Source organism: Castor canadensis, chromosome 5, assembly GCF_047511655.1.
Source record: "Castor canadensis chromosome 5, mCasCan1.hap1v2, whole genome shotgun sequence".
NCBI classification, from domain to species: domain Eukaryota; kingdom Metazoa; phylum Chordata; class Mammalia; order Rodentia; family Castoridae; genus Castor; species Castor canadensis.
The window spans coordinates 97,752,603-97,776,753 of record NC_133390.1 but is presented as its reverse complement, the minus strand read 5'-3'; the positions used below and the strand labels follow the sequence as shown (position 1 = coordinate 97,776,753).

The following is a 24,151-nucleotide window of genomic DNA, read 5'->3' as shown; positions in this document are numbered from 1 at the left end:
AAGAAATTCAATCTCAGTGCTCCAACTAATTGATTATTCTTTTTTAAATGTCTCAAATGTTTTCCATATACAAAACAGTTAAAACTGTGAATAGCCCTAAATCCTGCACCTGTAATCTTGGCAGAGTTTCATTTTACAGGTTACAAATAATCCAAGAATAATATAATTACACAGTAACTATTGATTATTTAATTACTTGAAAGTACCTTATAATCACCAAGACATTAAAAGTATTACAAGATCTAAAAACTATGTTATGAGAGAGTGTGCATCAAGTTGTTTGGCAACTCATTCATTGATAGGAGATGGAATGAAAGTATTTTGAACTAAAACAATCAAAACACTTCAAGTCAAAGGTGTTGGTCTGTGTGTGGTGTGGCGTTAACAGAAAATCTCATGATCTTTTCATCTGATGTTAAAAGTATGTATCATCATGGGCTGGAGGTAAGAGCACTAGTCTAGCATGTGGGAGACCCTGGGTTTGAACTTTGGTACCACAAAAGAAAAAAATGTATAGATAGATAGATGGATAGATAGATCATTCCTTGAGGCAAAGAGAACCTGCCAAAAGCTTGTGGCTCTTAATTACAAGAGTGATATAAAATGTCCGTATGTCTACACCTTCAACACAGAGTTCCTCCAAGCAATGCCACTAGGACAAACAGTTCTCTTAGTAATGTTCTCAGATATTCAGGATGCATCATATTGCTAATAGTTTAGAATATTTATTTCTATGAAGAGTTTTGTACTTGGAAAAGCAAGGCTGTAAAAGGGTTGGTGGAAGGAACCTGTGAAGGCCACCCAGACTAGTGTTCTACCTACAATTAAAGGATGCTGCTGTACATGGAAGGACTTCTGGAGACCACTGTATCAGAACCTGTTCATTATACTAAGGAATGGATAATGCTTCAGATGCATTATATCTGAATAAACTCATCATAATCCAGAAATGTAATTAATTCAACAAGCATACTGAACATCATCGCTTACTTAGCTCAGAATACTTTAGCACCTGGACAAAATCATCTAACAGAAATCCTATTTTAAGTTAAGTGTTAAATATTCCATGCAATTTATTGAGTATTGTTCTGAAAAGGAAAAACAGAATACTTATAATAATAGTTACAATAATAGCTAACAGTTCACCATCATGAAGTTGAAAAATCGTGAATCAGAGACTATCTGCACATGAAACAAGTCCCAGAAGAACTAAATTACTTGCTTAAGCACACAGTGTAATGAGTGACACAGCCAACACTCCAAGTCAGAAATCTAGAGGGAGTCCTGTCCCTTCATTGACCTGCTTCACCCAGGCAATCAGCAGCAGTCAAGCTTTTGGTAGGACTGCTCCCTACCCCTAGAACATTATTCTAATTCCCCTTTTGCATGCGTCTTCCTATCTTTCGAGACTCAAGAGTCACTTACCAAATGACATCTGCCCTGGCCTCTCCACAGCCCCCACAGAACCAGCTCTACTCTAAACCACTGTCATGGAGCCTGCCATACACTATGAAGGTACTGATCTTTGCTACCCAAAGATTTGAGGGCAGGGCCTATATCACATTCATATCTACAAACACCATCAAGTGTTGGTACAAACTCTGGAGGTCCTGACACCCAGCAGAGAAAGTGACCTTTCTTGGTGCATCTGGTACACCACATAGTCACTCACAAAGGTCCTCCTTTTCTATGCTCACTTCACAGTCACATTAACTCATTGCCTCCAACAGGCCATAGCATGCAGTGGCATGGTCTTGAGCCATATTGCATGCAAACAGCACAGGGACCTACGAGGATGAGTAAATCATCAGGCCAACATATTTCAAAGGTAACAGTCCTCCTACTTATTGGAGAGCAGGAGAAAAATTGTAACCCATAACTGTAGCCACCTGCAAATACAGTACAGTCTGAGATTAAATAACAATCGTAAAGCCTTAGTTGTAGCAAAATGAATCTATGACTAAGAGCAATGCTTCCCATATAGAGCATCTTATGCTCATTTTGTAAATAAACCATTCCTGCATGCCTAGAAAAACACTGCTTGGATATGTTGGAAGTTAAACATTTTTTTATTGAATAAAACCAACTAGTACTCTTAGCCCCATCATTGATCTATTTAAATAGATGAAAGGTGCCACTCTAAAAAGTTCAACATACCAAACCTGGTCTAACAGTCTGGTTTAATAACAAAACAGGAAAAAACAGTCCAGCATCCATATTTTACAGAAACTGCCTCCAGAGGAGGACAGGAGGCTGCAACAATGGAAGTCAACACTCCCCTATGGTGCAGAGACACCATGTATCTGTGTGCTATGGAATAGCTCAAGAGATATTCATAGGAATTCACTGGGGGAGGGAAAGAGGATTCCAAAGTTAAATAAATTGGGAAAATACCGGGTGAAACCAAACAGTACAAAAGCTTTCTGCTCACAGAGCTTTTCTGAACACACTTTGGGAAGTACAGCAAACTAGCAAACGAGTATCAGTGAGGTGAAGTTCAGAAGAAAGCAAAGCCAGAGAGACCTCCCATTCAATCCAGTGACACTTTGCCTGAAAATCCCAACACAAGCAACAGAAAAAGTATAGCAATGAATGTGTAGCTGGAGTCAGGCTAGCCAGAAGGGAGCATCATTTATTTGGTAATGCACAGTACAGTGAGCCTGAAGATGAAAAGAGAGAGAACAGCACAGAAATACAGTTCCCGACACCATGTGTAAAGTACTCTCTCACACGTTGTGGTTTGAATACGAAATGTTCCCCACAAGCTCATGTGTTCAACGCTTAGTCTCAGCTGGTGGTGCTATTTTGGGATTTCTGGAAACTTTAGGGGGTGGAACCTAGTTGGAGGAAGTAGGTTACTGGGGGTATGCCTGGTTCCCTTCCCTTCTCTCTGCTTCCTGTCTACCAAGAGGTGAACAGCCTCCTCCTCCACACCTCCTCTGCCTCACCATAAGCCCAGAATGAATGACAGTAAGGGCTATGGGCTAAAATCTCTGAAACTCTGAGCCAAAATACGTCTTTCCTCCCTGAAATTATTCTCTCATGTATTGCAGTGACAGTCACGAGAAAATTAACTAATACACCTGTCTTGTAATGAATGACAATAGCAATAATAAATCCTTTTATATGCATAAGAGCCTATATTCTACTTTCTCAGGCATTAATTCATTTCAAAGTCACAATGACCTGGTGAGTTGTTATCAGGAAGGCTGTTTTCATTCTCATTTCTTCTCTTTGAAAGCTGAAAGATAAGGCAAGTTGAGAGAAGCACCAAAACCCTAAGACAGATTTTCAACCCCCACAGGAGGCTCATTGTACTTCTTCATACTCCACTAATACCACAATAAAGTCTATTTATAGCTTTTAAGAAAAGGAAATACTGTTGATTCTCTCCCAAATTTACAAATAAATAATTATTCAAAAATTACTCTTGCCATACTTAAGTTCCAGAATGCTGGAGTCAATCCTTATTTTTTCTAATAATCTACCTTTTCTTTACAAATTTTTTGGAAATTGTCTTTTTTTCCAAATATAAGTTCCACTCAAGACCAACTATGGTACCTATGCCATATAAGAAGTATTGAGAATTGGATTCAATACAAATAATGCTGTTCTGAGCATATATTACAAACTAAGCAATCAAATGTGGAAAGTAAAACACAAAGATGTGTGTCTCTGATGTCCTTATTCTACAAATGTCTCTTTCAGGTCATAAAATAGTCTACAAAATCAAGACCATGGGAAGAACTGACTCCTATGTTGAGTACTTCTTAAGTGTTGCACATGGCTCGAGGATTTCCATATATTTTACACTTGAGTTTTCATAACAGCCCTACTCTGTACTATTAATACTGTATGAAGAAATTCAGAGTTGGAGATTAATTATTAATTATTAATTATTAATCTCCAGTTAATAATTGTTAATAATTATTAATTATTGTCAAACTACTACTAGGATAAGACAGAACCAGACTGAGAATCCAGCTCAGGACTGCTCCAAAGCCCCTACCACTTACAAAAACATCAACTTGTACTTCCTGACGTGATCAAATGCCAAGGCTTCTAAGCTCTTCCCAAACCTCCCCGCTGCAGCCCATTCAGGACTCCACTGTCTTGGCAGTATTCGTTACTCTGTGTTCTACAGGCTCTTTGTTTGTATCTCAATTTTAAAGGTTTTGCCAGTTCATCTTATTCTTTGAGCAGTAGTTCTCCACTAGGGGTGATTTTGTCCCTCCTGAGGACAGTGGAAATGTCTGGGAACATTTGGACTGTCACAATGTAGAGCTGTCACTGGTGTCTAGAGGTCAAGGGTACTGCTAAACATTCTGCAATACACAGAGGAGCCTCCATGACCAGGAATTATCCAGCCCAAAATCTCAATAGTGCTGGGGTTGAGAAACACTGCTATAGAGTGATAATTTAATAAGTGTGCTTCCTCCCTGTAAAATGGGAATAACTAAGCAAACAACACAAAATCTGTTAGCATGCTGGGAGCACTCAGAGCCCTAATTAGATCATCTGATTGCATGCTCCTTAAGGGTAGAAACCAACTCGGTTCATTCTGCATTAGTCCTACACAAAGCACAGAGCTTTCATTCACACTCAACAATGGGAAAGAAAGTATTCGTTATTTTGGAAAACTTTTACTAAAAAAAAAAAAATGCCACTATTATCGAAGAAATACAACATTCTCCCATACCAACTGTTTGCCAAACATAATACAGGACTGTGAAAAGCTACATTGCACCCTGGATAATATCACAGAACCTTGTTATGAAGATTATAAATTTACTATTAAAATGCTTTATTTTTTAACATAAGATTAATGAAATCACAGTATCCACATTTGAGGAAATCTCATGCAACAGGCTCTAATTCTTCTCTACCAGGTTAGTTTTGACAATATTGATTTTCAGGTCTTGATCTGAACTGTTCAGGAACAACCTTAAAGCATAATCACAAGCATGTCAAATAAAAACACTGAAAGTCACATCTCTGAGTAAGTCAAAACTGGTTGGTATCACATCTCAGGTCAAGATCGTTATAGCTATTTTTTTTTTAATTTTCTTATTGTATACACTTTGAGTTACCACGAAAATCCTAAAATAAATAATAACAAAAAAGCATTAGGCTTATCATTCACTTTAGTGACCTGCAACAGGATAACAGGCAATCGTTTTTGCGGAGTTTTTTGAGGTATGGTCTCAGAGCCTTCAACCACACACGTATGAAAAGTACAGATTCCTGAGTCATACCCTGACCTACAGAATCAAATTTCAAAGGTGGGAGCAGCATTAGTTGCTCTGTATTCCACAATCTTACCATCTTTGTTTGTATCTGGGGGTCTGGAACTCTACAGTTCTTACTACTTTCCCAAATAGTCATTTCACAGTAGTTTGAGAACCCTGCCAGCACACTGAAATTTTGCAATTTCCTGCATATATATTATTGACCATTTAGCATAAACCCACATTCATCTCTCAGCCTAAAAAACAAGTATTTTGTTTATTACATCTGGGCAATTATGCCTTTCTGAAGCAGGCAAACTAATATTTTATGGGAAATTTTGAAAAAAAAATTGGAAACAAATATAAAAAGAATTATTGAGGAAAGCAGAACCCAGTTTTAGGTCCCACAACTGTCAACAAACACTGTGTGCCAGACTGGGATACTGTCATGGACTAGATAAAATCTCTGACCTTCTTTTTCCTATTTGCATATTGAAATTGTTTCATACATCCACATACAAGGAAGTAAGATAATCCAGAGAGTAGTCATTAAGTGAATACAAGTTGACATGGTTAAGAAAATCTATGGAAGAGGGGAACAGAGGCAGTGGCTGGCTGTGGTCTGTACAGGGTTGGAAAGTGGCTTACTTGAGAAGGAACAACTGAGCAGAGACCTGAAGGAGGAGGAGCCAATATTGAGAGAGTCAGGAGAAAAGTGCTCAAGGCAATGATAAAGCCCAGGATGTGAGAACAAGGTTCTCATGAAATTATGATAAAAATTAAAAATATATATACAAAAAGATTGATGAAATATGAAACAATCGGAGATACTTTTAGTAAACCTATTAGTATAGTTTCGAAATAGAAATTGCAATAGTGAAACCACAGGTCATGTCATATGAGCAATTAATTAAGCCACTGAGGCTGTGGTGCCTGGAGATAAGGGGACACAGTACAAGGTTAGAACTAGGAGGGAGACATCATCAGGTATATGAAGGAGTTAGGTTCTTCTAAAAGATTTAACTTTACATTTTAAGTAGCTCTAAAGGTAGGAAATGGGGTTAAATGGTAAATATTTCAGGAAAGCAGAATTCTAGTTCAGTAGGATAGCAAATGTTCTCTGGAGTTGTAGGAAAATGAATTGAGTGAGAAGTAAGGAGTTCACATGTCCACAGGTGATTATGGGTGAGGTGACCTTTGTCAGCCTTTAAAAATATACACACATTGGCAATATCTCCCCTCAACTACTAAAACCACCAAGATGGCCTCTTTACTTTGCACTTCACAATCTTAAAGAGGACTGAAAAAAGATGTGAGAAATACTTAGGAGTCCATTATACTCCTAATTCACATTGTCACCCTCGGATAAAATATGTCTCCAACTCTGTAATAATGATATTTCAAGAGGGCAATTATGAAGCAGAATAGACCAACATTCATTTTACATAGGCTGTTAATTAGAAGTAGTGTTTTGGCAATAAACATTAAACAATTATTTAGACTTATTAAAATAATTACTCTATTTTACCAAAAACATATCCAGATTCCATTAGGTTCCCAATAGGTGGTATGCCAATAAATAGCCAAAACCTTTAGCAAATGTGGCTTTGTGTTGGCTTGGGTTTTAATGGGTGCAAGAAGACAGTTTTCTCATTTAAAGTCATTAAAAGCAACAGAAAATTGCTATCCTTTATTATCTTTTACCAATTCTGTCTAGTAATAAAGTGAAAGAACACAAAACAAAACAAAAATTAATGCCAAATTGCTTCTTTATTGCCTAGAACCAAAATGCTAAAGATAAGCGAACCTAGCCTTACCAACAGGTTACCATGGGATAGACTTGGGAGTAAGACTAGAGGCAACTTTGAATAGCTAAACATGAATTAATAGCCTATCTGTAAGATATTTATATTTCTAATACAGATGTATCTGGCTCACGTGAAGATATACTTCAGGAAATAGTCTTTTAATGTCTGCATATGTCTTTTATTTAGCAGATAAACTATGATTCTTTTTGAAAATAAAATATACTATGAACCACATTGGGCTGCTTATTAAAAATCTTGTATAATAAATTTTTCCATAAAATAAAGTTTATGTCCGTCTAGTTTTCCATAAAATTATACATCACTTTGTGAAAACCAGGAACGCAGAGATTAATTTGCAAATTAATTTAATTGCAAAATATTAAAACATAAGGCCTAATATTTAATATTCATCATATTCCATTTTTATAAAAGGATCCCCCTGAGGAGATAACATTTCTATTTATACCTGCAGTATTTTAGAAACATACCTACTCCATAAAAATTGCAAAACATATAGTGTGAAAAATCACTTCCTAATTTAATTTTCTTTAGGTTCTCATTTCTTTAAGTCGAATTTTATTATTTCATTAAGCTTTAATCCTTCAGCATTGTGGGCAACAGCAGGATGGGGTTAGTCCTCAAACTAGATAGCATTTGTTGCCCTCAACGCAGAGAAATTAAAGCAGATACTTTAAAGCACCTGAGGCCAATAGGAGAAGGGGACCAGGAACTAGAGAAAAGGTTAGATCAAGAAGAATTAACTTAGAAGGTAACACACACACACAGGAAATCAATGCGAGTCAACTCCCTGTATAGCTATCCTTATCTCAACTAGAAAAAACCCTTGGTCCTCCCTATTATTGCTTATACTCTTTCTTCAACAAAATTAGAGATAAGGGCAAAATAGTTTCTGCCAGGTAGCGAGGGGGTGGAGGGGAGATGGTGGGAGGGTAAGGGAGGGGGTGGGGGGAAGGGGGGAGAAATGACCCAAGCATTGTATGCACATATGAATTAAAAAAAAAAAAGAAATTTAAATGCTTCTGTTCACAAGTAGTATCATCTAACATCACCTGGTTGCCTAGAAACCAAACCCTTAACTAAGTAGGGACTTGCGATACTTTAGATAAATCATCACAAGTCCCTAAAGCATTCTAATTACATTCTCAGTTGACTCCAGCACAGAAAAGATGCAGTGGCCAAAAAACAACACACGGGGCTGGTAAAAGAGACCAAGTCTCCTGTCCCAAAATCAAACGCATCATGGTGACCATTCTCCAGTTTCCCCTCAACTTGGAAGGTGCCAGGTATTGTATCAACCATTAAGAGAACAGAACCCTTTAGAATAACAACTGGTTCCTAAATATCTTCCCCTTGGTAAGAAGGTCTGTAACTTCTTGCCATTTGATTGCTTTTTCTTATTAGATCACATGAAATTAGGGATTATTCTGGATTTTCCAAACGTTCTCCTTTATAATTGAATGCTGTTCTTTCCTCTTGCAAGATTGTATAGTTCTACCTCTTGGATAGTGGACAAAGCTGTAAATTGTCTCCCAAATGTATATCTACAGGTAGAAAGCAGCTTACAATGGAACTGCTATAAATGGCACCAGGAAACCAACAGCAGGCTACTGAATTGTTCCTCCACATTGACAGCAAATCAAGAGTAATTTTCTACCTAAATCAGAGCTTAATTCATTAGCCGCATTACCTCACAAGTTCAATCCAATTTATCAAAATGCAATAACACAATCTCCCAACCTAATTATCTTCATTGAAAGTATTTAAAAGCATTTTCTGAGACACCTTTCTTTCTGTGTCAGACAGGATCAACATCAAATGAACAGCTTAGGTAGACTACATTCTGTCTAATTATAAGGGGTTGACATTTTAGGAAATGATTGTTTCTTCAAAAGGAAAAATTTTTCCCTGGAGTGGACACCAAAGGGTAGCTCCCACTAAATAAAGGCATAAATGTGACTCTACTTGCAATTGTGCTTTAAAAAACAGACCCTCAAGAACACCTTATACATACACAAGTGACATTCGGCAGAATCAGAAATATCAAACACTGGATGAATTCTACAATAATTTTAATCAAGAGAAGTTTAGGACTCAAAGAAATAATCTTTTTTAAAAAACAGAATAATGAGAGCTAATCTGCAATGGAAATGCCATCCCATAGCATAACCACTTCAGAAAGGGATGGCTATTTCCCTGGCAATAATCATGAGGAAACAGCTGGTTTGTTTCAAAGGCATTTCAAAGGCTCCATTACCAAAACCCCCAAAGTTTTAGTCCAAAAACAGTTTATTTCCATTTCCCTCTGGGAATCAAAAGAGGAATCAGCCCATGCTTTCAAAATAGAGGATTTTTTTAGATAATTTCTTAGGGGAAAATAGCTTTTAAAAATATTTTGGGGTGAATTTGTAAAAAGAAAAAAAAAAGCTAGTAAAAAGGACAGGAAGCTCAATTCCAACTCAGGTCGAACTTTTAATTATCCTGTAACTTGTTAAATTCATTGCTGCCATTGAGCCTTTGCTCCTAAAACTGTTCACTAAATTCATTTAACTTGTGCTGTGGGCCAGTAACAAATCTCCTTCTCTACCTGGCTATTATAATAGTCTAATAGCTTAAATTTCTAAAGTAAGCTGTATCCTTTTGTCCTTTGAAAATTAGCTGGCAGTGCTTAACGTAAAGGAAACTAACTACTTAGCAAGTTTCAGCAGGCAGCATCAGAATCCATACTGTAATACATCCTGAAGGGGAGTGAGTGCCCAAGCCATGGAAGCCACGGTAGGCAGCATGACTACAGATGAATTCAAGTAGGTAGAAAGTCGATTAACAAGTGTGCTATTTCATTAACTCTGTTGTGAGGCATTTATGAGCAAGTATGGACGGCCTTGTTACTCAGCGTTCATGAACTGAAATCGCTCGTAGGCAAGGCTCAAGCTCCAAGCACCCACCTTATATACTTGCCCATAGGTTCCATTTCCAACAAGTTCCACCAACTCAAAGATCCCTGCAGGGTCCTGAAAGAAAATAAACAAACAAAGTTCAAAACAATGTTCCAGGCATTATCTTAATCAAAAATTTATTCAAAATAAGCAAATAACTTTAGCTGAGGGAGCTCGCGTGTTAGAATTGAATATTAACAAGATTTTAAAAATTTAGTTCAGAAGCAGCTATGAAGTTTATCAAATTCACTCTGTTTCCAGTCTACAGTTTTGTGAAATGGGCTTAAATCAGACAAAAAAGATGTTTTTTGATTAAAACAATTTTAAAAATTAACATATTTCAAGTGGAAATGGACTTGGAGAAATATCAAGAGAAAACGGAAGGGCTGGCGGTGTGGCTCATGTAACAGAGAGCCTGCCTAGCAAGATGAGGCCCTGAGTTCAAACCCAAGGGCCACCAAAAACATTTTTTTAAGATAAAGATAAAATGGAGAGTCTAACTTTCTAGGCTATTTCTCTGGAAATGTCTGAACTGTTCACTAGAGTAGACAGTAGCGTGAAAAAGGTGTTCCTGCACTATGGGCAATCTTTCCCACGGAGTCCACAGTCTCCAAGAGAAAATGGAACTAACATCTCTCCCCATCTCAGAATGCTATTCCTTGGATTCATCTCTCCCTTCTGCAATGCAGTCCCTGCAGATGTGCTCTTGCAGTCCTATAGGCTAACTACAGGATTTAGAATGCAAACTAAGCTGGAGAATCATACAACTTCTTGCCACCAAACAGGTGTCCACTAACCGCAGGAGTCAGCTAAATGTTACAAGGCTCAGTAAATGTGCAATAATTACTGCTACTATTATTGAATTATAATCCTAAACAGCTCAAAAGAAAAAGCAAAGCCTATCAAATTCAACCGAGAACAGAAATTGACTTTTACCCTTACTGATTCCTGACTGGAAAGAAATTGCTTCTTTAAAGAAATAAATCAAGAGCCACAAACTTCAATGCTTACAGAGGTCAGGCAAACAAGGTAAATGAGTGAAGGGGCCCAGCCAGGGCCCAAACTGGAGAAGCCATGCCTCCTTTGGATGGAGAAATGGGAGGTAGAGGGGGCGGGAGTTTGCTTAGCCAGGACTAATTATTGTCCTGTAGACACAGGAGCACAATAGTGCTAAAGATTTCTCAAGAAAAAACAAAAGTTTTCTTTAGTGTGAGACTTTCTAATTTTTAAGTGTTGGGCACTTAATTTAAAAAAAATACTCTGAAAGATGAAAAAGATTGCAAACTTTAGCCTATTTCTATCCAACACATAGGAGAACACTAACCATATTAGTATGGTGTGTGACTGAAAGGCAGAAGGGGAACAGCCAGAGCCTTGAATTCAGACAACTCTGGATTGAATACCAGCTTTTTCTTGATGGGCTGTGTGATTCTGGGAAAGCCTGGGAGAGCAACTTGGCACCTGAGCCTTTAAACAGGGATTACTTCTACTTTGCATAGCTCTTGCAAAGAGTAAGTGAGGGTCTAGCACATTGCCTTGCACATAGTCGATAACCTAGTAATACCTAATAAGAATAAGGCATGGTGATGAACACCTGTAATCCCAGCTACTCAGGAAGCAGAAGAAGACTATAGTTTAAGGCCTGCAGGGGCAAAAAGTTAGTGAGACCCCCCCCCCCAATAAATAAGCCGGGAGTGCTGGAATTTCTGTAATCCCAGCCATGTAGTATGCAGTGGTAGAAGGATTGAGGCCCGAGGCCAGCCCCAGGCAAAAGCAAGATCCTATCAGAGAGATAAACGAAAGCAAAGAGGGCTGGGGGTATAGCTCAAGCAGTAAAGGCCCTGCCCAGCAAGTGCAAGGACCTGAACTTAAACCCTAGTACTGCCAAAAAAACCAACCTAATAGTAATTACTTTTAACCTGAGGAATTCCACACCAGAAACATTGAAATGGAGTAAAACCTGCATGGCGGGAGCAGCCACTCTGCTATGCATAGAAAAGGAGGGGGGAAAAAATTGATGTAACAACTAAAGAGCTCTTTCAAGTCAGTCTTTAATAAATCAGACCCAAGAAAAGTCCATGGCGATGTGTTTTCAAAGATTCCACACTAAAAAAAAAAAAAACAACAAAAGAAGAAAAGAAAAATCAAACAGTAAGAGTAAGCATTGGTCTGGTCAGTGAGAAAGACTGGCACTGGCATTACCCACTCTTCCACAGGCAGAAAAAGCAAGAAGCCAGAAGCTCCAGCTATGTCCACCTGGTCCAAGTGTTGTGGACCAAGTTCCGACAGAACCAAGACAGGAAAACACTGTAAGGGAACTAGAACTCTGAGTCTACCACTGCCCCATAGCTACAAAACTCTGTCAAGGCCACCTGGGAGGCCTCAGGATGGGAAAGAGAAATTTGTTTAGAAATCTACTAGGCCATTAGAGGAGCAGGTTTTATTACAACCAAAATTAGAAACAAGCAAGAGAAAAAACAGCTCAGAAATGGTGGCAGCTGCTGTTTGTTTCTAAGCTGTGCTTCCCAGGAGTTTGTTTGCTCAGTGGTGTTTCTGCAACATATTTAGGGAGAAGTTCTCCATTTGCTTGAAATATCTCAATTGTGCTTTCAACATTTTTCTTGACTGGATGAAAAGCGAAGGAAAGTGGAGCTGGAGGACGGTGATTATTGGCTGCCTTAGGGAATCCATTAAGGGTGAAAGAGAGGGCAGGTAGAGAGGTAGACTCCCTACCTCCTGGATCTCCTCTTAGGGATGGGGTTAATACCTAGGTTCCAGGAGGATTTAGGCAACTGACTTCTGAGACCTCCACTTTCCCTCTGTGAACGGTCTATTGATGGGCATATAACCCAGCCAATCAGAACCAGGGAGGCTCCATAAGGACACTTTATTTCCAACTACTGAGAGAGAGAAAGGATTTTTGCTGAACACATCCAACAGGCTTAGAAGTGAAGATGAAAGGGACTAATGAATATTCCATTGGTAACTGGCTTGAGGAGGCAACCACACTGGAAACCATCATCATATCCGGGTGGTTCCACAAGAAATAGACTTTGAGAACCTCAGAGATTTACACCAAGTACATTCTTGCAGAATGTCTTGGAATCTGCACCTGTTGGGGAATAAAGAAAGAAGCAATGAACCAGAGAAAAGAGCTGAACTGTGACACAGAGGAAACCAAACTTCGCCTGACGCCACAGAAGCTCGTTCCCAGTCTTCCAATTACCTACATCCAAGTACCTGAAGAGCAAGGTGTTGGTGGCTATTCCAGTACACAAGCACATGTCGTTATTAGCTGCACTCTTGAGGAATAGTGATACAGCTTGAATAGGGAAAGTATCTGGCTTTTTCCTTCACTCTGGCAGTACCTCTAAAGTAACCTATATCCCAAGGTGGCCCATGACCTCAATTCTTATGTGCCCTACTTTGTCCCCTTTGAGGCACTCAGACAGCTGAGCCACTCTGGTTGAAAGTATACATCCTCCTCCACCTTCTGTTACACCACTCAGTCTCTCACACAGATTCCATTTCTTCTGCCCACACCTTCAAGACAGGCTTCCCTCAAGGGTCCATCCTTGGCCTTCCCCTGATTTGCTCACTAAGTGCTTATAATTTATCTCCAAATGTCCATCCTATCCATCTTCTCCACACCACTCATGCAACAGGCCTCACCCTCTCTTCCGGGAATACTTGCTTTCAGTCTGTTCTTTCCTCCTTCCAACCTATTCACCACACTAAGCCTTCTAAAATAAGCATTTCTAATCATGACAACCTGATTTAAAATGCTATACAGTGGAGTTCAAATTGAAAGTCAAGGTCCAGCCTTCATTCTGTGCAGCCATTCAGCTGGGATCTCAAACCACCCACCGTTTCTATGACATACCACACTCGGCTCAGTCCCCTGGTTCATAATGCCTTCCACCAAGGTCATTACTTCAGCACATCTAGCTGGCAAGGCCATCCTCAGAAGCCCAGGTTGCCAACCTCTCTGCGAAGCTTTTTGTAAATCAGTGCACCACTCTCTCTCTGCAACAGCAGCGCTGTGCAGAGCTCTGAGCTCACCACTTTGCATAGTGCTTCCCCGTGAATTTCTGTCCCCTGATGAATTACAAATGCCTGGGAACAGACTGTGAGATTTATATTGGTATTTCCCAAGACTTGATACCTAATTGCTAGGCACAACTTTTACTGAGTAAGGTGATGTCCACCACATGTGTAGAGTCAAAGGTCTACCAAACCTAAGTCATTCATTTTTTTATTTGTTTTTTTATTAGTTTTTATTGGTATACATGAATCGTACAAAGGGGTCTCATTGTGATGTTTTTACATAGGTGCTTTGATCAAATTCACTGCCTCTATTGCTCTTTCTTGTCACCTCCCCCCCTTTTAGCCAGTTTTTAATGGGCTTCATTATTCTGTTTTCATACACGCATATGAACACTTTGATCACAGTCACCCCCTCATCACCTTCTCTGTTTGCCCTCCCTACACCCACTGGTCCTCCTTCCCAAACAATCCCTGCTTTATACTCGTGGCTCACTTATTTTCAATCTAGACAGGCTGTTTCAGCCATTGTCCCCACCCCTGTCCAGCCTCTGCCAATCCCAAACATACAAAGCTGTCACGCAAATAAGCCCTATAGTATTCCCAGTTCTAAAAAATCCCTAAAGCCAGTGGTGTGAGCCCTACCTCACGTGCACTGAGAAGCCAGGGTGTGGCCACAAGCAAAGTCACAAGGACAAGACGCTGAGTCTAATGATCACGTTAGACAGACAAGCTGGGAACCAAGAGGCAGCTTAATTCTCCCCTCATGTTTGCTCAGCTGCTCTTAAAGCCAGGATGGGCGGTACGGAAGAAGGTTTCATACTCCAAGGAGAAAATAGCAAATCACTGACATTTACCAAAGGCAGGAATCCCTGTTGGCTACACATGCCTTTATTCAGATCTCAATCTTTGCTGGGAGGCCAAGAAGAGAATTTAATTCCAAGGTAGAGTAGTTTACATTATTTCCTAATGAAATATAACTACATATCAAAAGGCAGGCTGTTCCCTGAAAGAAAATGTTCCCTTTCAGCAAGTACTGATAAAAGCAAATTTGATTAGTCATTATAATAAAAATCACAATAATACCTAACGTTCCATGTCCACTTATGTGCCAGGGGCTACTCTAGGTATTTTCTAAGGATAGCTGATTTTAATTATCATAACTTCTCCAAGTAGATCTGTGTTTTTTTACAGGTGAGGAAACTGAGGCATGGGAAGAGTAAGCACTTGGGAAAGGTCACACCAGTGATGAGTGGCAGGGCCAGTCTGATCTGACTCCAACCCTAAGCTCTTAACCACTGCACCTTCAGCCTCATGGAATCAGAATTCTCAGCTGGATTCATCGCTTACTAGCTCTCAACCTTGGCCAACTTGCATAACTGCTCTAAGCTTCAGTTTCTTCATCTTTAAAATGGGGACTATCATCTCTGCCCAGAGTTGTTGTAAGTACTAGGAAAGGATCTAAGACATTGGTGGATTTGGGGGCCCATGGCTGTAATATCATGGACTAGGGAGGCAGAGGAAGGAGGATCTGAGTGTGACCAGCCCATATCCCAAAACAAAATGCAAACAAAAGGGCTAGGGGCCCAGTTCAAATGACAGTGCTCGCTTAGCATGCAGGTGGCCCTGTGCTCAATTCCCAGTACTGGGGGAAAAAAAAGGGTCTACGCTAGGTCAGGGTCTGACATACAGTAGAATTTTAATAAATGTTCACTCCTTTCATTCCTTTTCTTCTTTCTCATTGAAAACAAGTTCAATTAAAAAAAAAATCCAGTCTACATTTCATAAATTCTCAACCAAAAACAAGTCTGTAAAACTAATAAGTCAGTAAAAGAAAAGCAATAACAGCACCACATGTTTAGCAGACAGGGTCAGATATTTGTAGACAAACAGATGTCTATTTAGAAAAGTGAAGCAAAAGGGAGGGCACATTAAGTCTTTCAGGCTCGTGGGCTGTTGGAATAAATTCTTCCATCAGCTGATGAAATTTGGGCGGCATTGGCAAACTTGGCCTAACTTCACAGCAAGATAAAGAGATTTAAGATTAGGGATTGATATTCTTCATCACTGAGTTACACTTTAATCTTGCAGTCCCCTGAATGATACTAGATGTGCTGCAATACTAAATAACATCTCAAGACTAAATCCCAAAGATTGGAAAGGCAAACTTAAATCTATACCAACAATGACACTTAGCATCATGAAAGATGCTATATATTCTTCCCTACATCATTCCCTTTTTTAAACTTTTTATTGGCAGTATTGGGGTTTGAACTCAGGACCTCACACTTGCTAGGCACACACTCTACCACTTGAGCCATGCCTCCAGCCCTTCACCCCTTTTAGAAAATGAAATTAAAAGAGGGACTAAAAGGATCATAAGTAATGGCCTAACTCTAGTCACTCCTTCTCCAAAATTCCTCTTATAGATATCCCTTCTGAGACAGGATCTTGAGGTCACCAGTCCTATGAGAGGATGAACAGATGCCCAACAGAACACAAAGGGCTGATACAGCTCCTAGAATGACAGTCTGCCCCCGGATTGCTACTGACATCTGCCACGTAACTGTGCCTACTCTAAACTACCGGCCTGAAAAAGACCAAAATGTTATTTCTCCTAGAACCATATTTTGCAGCTGTCTTGTTCTGTTTCAGCCCTAACTGACAAGCATATGCTTACAAAAGCAAAACAGAACAAAGAAAACAGGAACAGTAGGAGAACTCTCCATATTTATCTTGAATCTTAAGGCTTTTTCGACACCATCCTCTCCCAAAGTAAGTACAGTACAAGAAAGCAATGTACTGACTCAGCGTCCCCGGGACTCCAATCCACGCTGCCCTCATAGGAGGTCTGGGTCCCTCAGAGGCAAGTTTTTATTTACCGTTCCCCTTTCTAGTACAGTGGGAGTCAGAGAAGACAAAGGTCTTGCCTTACAATATGGTTTACTTAATCCCTGATATACACCTGACACCCTCCATAGCCACCTGCTGTGATCTATGCTATTCAAAGTAGAAGCAAGGGGAATGGGGCTCTGACTATGATTTTTCCAATATAAGGAGAGAAATGGACATGCGCAAATACCTACAGGCACAGCCATTAAAGTACCATAGCAACAAGTGATACAGGAATAAGTGCTCCAAGAGCATCTCTAGAATGTAGCCCAGGGGCTTATCTTCACTACACACTGGTCCAAGCCATGCGTCTGAAATATAGGAGATAATTCAAGTAAAAAATATATTAAATAAAATAAAGATAAAACACTGTTGGTTTATCTTACTTGATCATCTGTATAAGACAAATATAAACTATGCAGACCTAAGAAAGGATTGTTCCAAAACAGGGTTCAAGTCTGGAGTCTACTCCTCACTAGTGTTATTGCATTCTCATATTGTGGTTTTCCCATCTGTACAATGGGGGTAATGCCACTTAGCCTCATTTCTTTGCAAGGGTATATCCTGTACATGAACAGGTAGGCCATACTGGGCCACTCCCCAGCCCCAAGTGTCAAGCAGAGTCTTGGGACAAGACAGTCCTGAGTCAGGCTGACCAGGATACCATCTGTCCCATTACAGCTGTACCTGGTTGGTTATTGGTGTCCTTGCATCAATATTGACTCCTAAATGACCAGTCATCCTCTGGCAGTATCAGAACACAGCCATAGACAAGCTTCTAGGAAGACCATTCTCCATGCTGCTAGCTTGCAGCTTGGCTTTCAGCTCTCAGGACAGAGTCTGGCACCTCCCCACCTCCAAGCTGGTTTGCAGTTTGTTTAGTTCCACCTGCTAATGTGGGCAGTGAGACAGTTCTCCAAGCACTCCGCACTGCTCACCTGGTTTACTCACAACTCCACAGCTCAAACCTGTCTGTCCTCACAAAGGCAGCTTTAGAACTGCATTTCAGACCTGGCTCCTCAGATTAACAGCTGCAAGACTGTAAGCTACATAAGAAGCTGTAATGGCCACTACCGCTGTTACTGGCATAGGCAATGGCCTAAATACTTCCTGTCCATTCTTACATTTCACCCTTCTAGCAAGCTGGAAAATAGACATTATTAACTCCAGTTTTCAGATATGAAAGTAAGGCTTCAGGAATTAAGTAACTTGCCCAAGGTTAAATGGTAAATGGTAGAGAGAGCAGCCAAGAGCAAGCTATAAAGTGAGGACAAAAACACTTCCCCTGGAGGGTTGTCCTGAGGATCAAAAACAACATATATAAAGCATTTAGCACAGTGCATAGCAGTGCTTAATAAATAATGAGTATATTGCTATTGCCACTGGTATTATTAAAAGTTGCCTAAGCTAATAATAGCACTAGTCAGTAGTACAGCCAGTATTCAAGTCCAGATATTTTGAATCCAAGTCCATTACTACACATTTCTCTATGAATGGCCAATGCTGAAATTTACTTGGGGCTGTAGAGATGGTGTGATGGCCTTGTGTGGAGCCAGAGAGGGGCAGTGACCTTAAACCAGACAGCCACAACCACAAAGCAGCCAGGAACCTAGAAGTTTGACTGTACCATGATTGCTTCAGGTCTCCCCTCAAGAGCCTGGAGCAGAGAAGGAAACCAAGCACATGCTCAGATTTCTGTCTAAAGCTTGTTTGGGGATTTTTTTATTTTCTTACTTTGCTATCAGGTAGGATGAATAGTAATTGCTTTGAGTTAACCCATTAATTGATAGTAAGAGGCAGTATAGCACAGCACAGCATAGCAGTTAAGACCACAAACTCTGCTGTCAAAAAGCCTGATTCAGACCTCAGCTTCACCACTTAGTACCAAAGAGACTTTAATTTCTCTGTGCCTCACTATGCTTAACTGCAAAAGAGGGATACTCATAGCATTACTTGATAAAATAACTAATATGTATAAAACACTTAAAGAAATATTTGGCATATTCTAAGTGTTCAAAAGTGTTTGCTAAAAATTCTTTATCCAAGAAGGAATAACTTCCATTGATTTTGTTCCTTGTAATTTCCACCATACTAGCTCATGACTGGGACATTGCCAGCACTCAGTGACTATCAGGTGGATGAATCGGGTCCTTGCATCATGGTTCTGCCATCCATAGCCTCAGTGCAGTTACATTTGGAGTAGGAATTTCTGATATCAGATCAGGAGCACCTTTCTCCCTATTTTACAGAAGAGCAACTTGAGACCTAGAATAAGAAACTATGTATTCATAAAGTCACAGGTTTTCCAACAGTAGAGTTTAGTTGACCTGCCCAAGGTCTCAGCTAGTTACAGGGTTTGTGGCAAAGTTAGGTCAACACTTTTGTCCTTAAAATTCTAGTCTTTCCTTCTGGTCAGTGGGCCTGGAAGGGAAGATCCCAGGGGCAAAGGGATATGTGCTTAGGAAGTTGCAAAATGTGGGTGCTTGGTTTGGGAAATTAATTTAATTCATGCCCAAAACTGATAGAACAAGATTTAGCACATGACTAATTTGGTTTCATTGGAATAGTCTATTTAGTAGGTCACACATAAATATCAGCATAAGAGATAAATAAAAATTTTTAAAACATATTTTTCTCCATTCACAGATTTTATATATTCATACTTATTTAGCTCAGTTCCAAATTATTTCCTTACAAATAAAAACAAAGAATTCTACATAAACTGATCATTGTTCACTGGCTTATGTTGGAAAAATGGATACATCAATTAAGACAAGAACAATCGAAGAGGGACTAATTACATTAACTTGAATATATTTTCTGGTTTTGATACACAGCTATTTTAAGCCTTTGTGAGCTGTCAAGAGCCTCACTTTTTGTCCAGGCCAACTTGGACCTCACCCATCCTACTTTATGTTTCCCACCATAGTTCGGATAACAGGTGTATGTCACCTCACTAAGCTATTGGTTGAGATGTGGTCTCACTAATTTTTTGCCCAACTGGCCTCAAATTACAATCCTCCCAATCTCAAGACATATAGACTTATGCCACCATAGCCAGTGCTTTTCAAACTTCATGGTCTGAAGTTCACATGCCATGCCCATAGATTTGCCCATGGACCATGTGGAATGCACAGCCCCCCAATCTGTGTTCAGAGACAATTTTTCCAACAAATCTACGGTCAGAAAAGAAGCACATCAGCTCCATACAGCAGTTTAAAAAATTCTTCGGGATACTAAGCCACAAGGTCAATTTTGGACAAAAATAGCTTATCCTCAACTTTCTCAGTCTCTTCAAGGTCATAGAAAGAAGTTGCTCTACCAGTCAATGCAATATGCACATAGAGGCTGCACCTCACCCCTCCCATCATCAGCTTGCTGAAAAGATGACACAACTGTTTGGGGAAATGCATCACATAGTTTACAGAGATATATAAACATTGGCTCCATCTAGACCTGTCAGGACTGAGTAACTTTCCAGTATTTCCCGAAACGCCAGGTCTAAGCGATGGGACCCACACTAACAAAGATTTTGGCATTTTGCCTTTTCAAAGATGCTTAGATGAAGAAAAAAGATAGCAACTGCAGCAGATGGACTTTAAAGACAAGAACTGATTACCTAAATAATTAAGTAAGAAGGATTAGGAAAACGTCCAAGGTTCTATTTTGTATAGAAGAGCCTTAATAGGACCATTCCCCCAAAGTTACTCATTTACCACCTGCTTACAACAGACCAACGATGTACTTTTGCTTGAATGCATTTTCAGCAGTTCTTCCCACATCTATAAGTAGCCATGCAGCTGATGACAGAGGAAGCAAAGCTAGTAGAAGAGACTCCGCTCCTCTCTAAATCTAACAAGGGTGTGAGCCACCCCTTTACTGACTGCCTGTCCACCCCAGCCCCCTCCCACAGCAGAGGAAATCACCAATGAGGGCACGTGATGTGCAGACTGGAAGGGGCAGAGCCAATGCCTTTTGGCCAGGGATTCAGGCCTTCTCTCTGGAGTCCTCAAGGAGGGAAATACTGGCTAGTTGGATGGTTTGTTTCTCATTTGCAGAGAAAAGGGAGGGGTGGTATGGCCCAAAGCCATGTAGGAACAGCCAAGAGCCCATCGACAGCTACCTAAGGCAGAGTTTGTCATTTGGCACACAGAAATACAAGCCAAATCCAGTCCATCACTTGGTGTCACCATTAATGGCACAGATGGCTGGTTAATATCAAGTCGGATTGTTGATTACAGGGCCTCATTTGCATAGGATCTATTATTTTTTTCAAGGCCATTGTCCCTGTTGCCAAGCTAGCATGAAGTTGGTTTGTTGGTTTGTTCGTTATTTAGTTGATTGGTTTTGCAAGGCAGATGAATTTTGGACTGGGGGCTTTATACCATCTGATCAAGGATCTAAAAGCATTTTGACAAATTTAAGAAGCTGTATCTAAATTTCCCTGGATCCCTGTAGGTTTCCATGGGCATTGATTGAGTTTCCATGGTCGAATAAGTTTTGGAGCACTGTTTTAAAAAGATTAGCAGGTTAGGCGTTTCTTTCCAGTAGGGCGTCTCGAAACTTTAATGTATTAATGTTCCCCGTGAATCTTCAAATAGGGCAAAGTTTGCCACACCTCCAAAACCTGCTGGCCATACTTCACTCTTTTAAGGGAACATTGCATCTCCCCTAAGCACTAGTACTTTGTGGAACACAGGTTCGAAAAATATTGTGTATACAGAAATCTTTCATGTCATTCCCACTTACCAAAACTTGTATCTTATGTTAATGTCCCAGGGATTGTTCAAAGCCATCCAATGATTGTTCCCACCTTGGTCCTTAGTAACAGGAATATCTCAATTTTATTTGGGAAGCAATGCGAACAGCTCAAAAACTCCATATCCCAACTCCCTGAATCTAAGAGTGAATATGTGACTGAGTTCTGGCCAGTGACATGTAAACAGAATTATTGTGTGGGACATTCCAAAGGACTGACTCAGCTGGAGAAGGCATTCCCAAATTTCTCAACTGACTCAGCTGGGAAAAGGGCTATTTTGTCCTCCCCCTTTCCCTCCATCTTCTTGCCTGAAATGCAGATGTGTGGGCTGGAACCCTGCAGCCACTTCTGCTCCTGGGGTGAATTTAAGAATGGAAGCCTTATACTAGATTGTAATTCACAACAATAAAATGATCCTAAGCCTTTGGTGGCCATGGAACTACCTTTTCACCACTGACCTACCTTATGTCTGGACTTCTTTATCATGAGAGAGAAATAAAACTTCCTTAATCCACTAATATTTGGGTTTTTCTGTTGGGTGCAGCTGAATTCTAATTGATCTACTTTGAAGCTCAATGTTCACATATTTTTACTTATTTATGTGCAGCTAACAGACCTTCTTTAAAGTACACTTCTCCGTCAGCTTTTTGGTCTTTAGTAAAAGTGGCAGTCGTTACAGGTCAACAAATATTCCATTTCTCCTCTTGCTGGCATGTTATAAAATGTTACTTCTCTTCCCTTCTTGAAGCTGGTTATGGGAGCATGACTTACTCTGGCCAAAGGAGTGTGAATGGAAGCGATGTGCCATTCCTAAGTGGAATAGTTGCTTGCCAATTTGAGTCACCGTGATGACTCTGGATGCTTACATGAACATGAAGCCTGCATTCATCTGTGTGCTTGGGTAGCTAATGAACAAAGTCCTCTACTCACCCACACTGGGCGTGTGGCAGGGTTAAGAAATAATCTTCACTTGTAGAAAATCTCTAAGATTGCCTGCTACCATACATATCCTAGGTCATCCTGACTGATAGACGTGTTCAAAGATAACAGTAATAGCTACATCCTATGATGCTTTATGGTTTCCCAAACAATATTGGGAAAGGGCTACTTCCCCCTGGTTAGCTCCTGGGCCCCAGACATCATTCAGGATCGTTTCCAAGAGCTATGTTACTTCACTTCTGCACCAACCCTGTGAGGGAGGGTTGCACGTTCTCCCTACCGACTCTAGCCTGCAACGTGTGAAGACAGTCTAGGACAACCCTTACAAAGCTGGCTAACAACACAAGGATTCTGGCAACTCATTTTTATCAAGAGGGGAGCAAAACCTTAAAATTGGCATCTGCTTTCATGCTGACCACATCCCAGCATGGCCTAAGGCAGAGCAGGCTGGAGCTTATAGTCCCTACGTGTCACCGAGGACAGCAGAACTACAAGTCTCCCGACTGCTCATTTGAAGACCTTTGAACTGAAAGCCCACTTTTTGAGCCACTGTCAAGGTAACCTAGCAGCTGAGAATAACTAATTGGGCAACATTCTCTGACTGCTGGCACTTGAAGTTATAATCTCAGCATCACCGTGGCAACCTGACTGGAATGCTGGTTATTCACACAAAGAAAAACCCTCTCCATTCAGGCCAGGATTGCATTCTGTCTCTAGTCCACTTTTCCCATTATAAATTGCTATTGAAAGAACAATGCTTCTTTTAAGAATGTTTATTACTGGTCTGTGGAAAAAACAGACTTTTCTTAGCCTGGAAAAATTGGGAAGGGTGGGGGGAAGTAATTTAGCCTTTATTGCCACAAGCAGAGACTATATTAAGATAGGCTCTATACAAACAGCGGTAAAAGTTGTCATTGAATAATTCCAAGGCTTCTATCTGGGCCACAGAACTCTATGGAGATGTCAGTGATGCAGAGTGAGCAAGGGATGGCTAACAGCTAGTTTACAGTAAATTGAGCGACCTCATTTCCTGGGCACCTACTATGTGCTGTCGTAGACCTCCTCCTCCACATCTTCCAGTGGCTCCCCTTGTCTACCATCCAAGCTCAGCCTGTCATTAATCTATACCCTTACTTTTCCCAGAAGACATCCTGGAAATACTTCAATTCTGGGTTCTTATTCTCTTTTTGCTCCTGCTATCCTGATTGATTCCATCTTTAACAAAGTCTTACGAGTCCTCTGAAGTCCAACACAAATCATATTTCATACCTAAGTCATTCCCACATTAAAGCCATTAAAGCACATCCCAAAGATGGCCATGCACTTTCTGCCTCACTACCCTGGAAGGCAGCTCTCTGAAGGAGCAGGAGCAGGAGTAATGGGGCTTTACCACTTCCAGATGAATAACTTTTGAAAACTTACAAATCTCTTCAAGCCACAGTCTCTTTACCTATAATCAGGACCTCCTCAAAGGGAGGTCCTGACCAGCAGCACCTAAGCCACCTGGGAACCTTGTCAGAAATGCAG

The 24,151-nt window shown here is 40.3% G+C and overlaps 1 protein-coding gene across 6 annotated transcripts in view; it reads right to left on the bottom strand.

Moving 5' to 3' along the window:
• Positions 1-24,151, bottom strand: part of Tnik (TRAF2 and NCK interacting kinase) — a 362,085-nt gene that overhangs the window by 274,512 nt on the left and 63,422 nt on the right. For all 6 annotated transcript variants that reach the window (XM_074073788.1, XM_074073787.1, XM_074073783.1 and 3 more), the window contains exon 2: positions 10,000-10,065. In XM_074073788.1, coding sequence (XP_073929889.1) covers positions 10,000-10,065 — 66 coding nt within the window. The remainder of the gene's footprint in view (positions 1-9,999; positions 10,066-24,151) is intronic.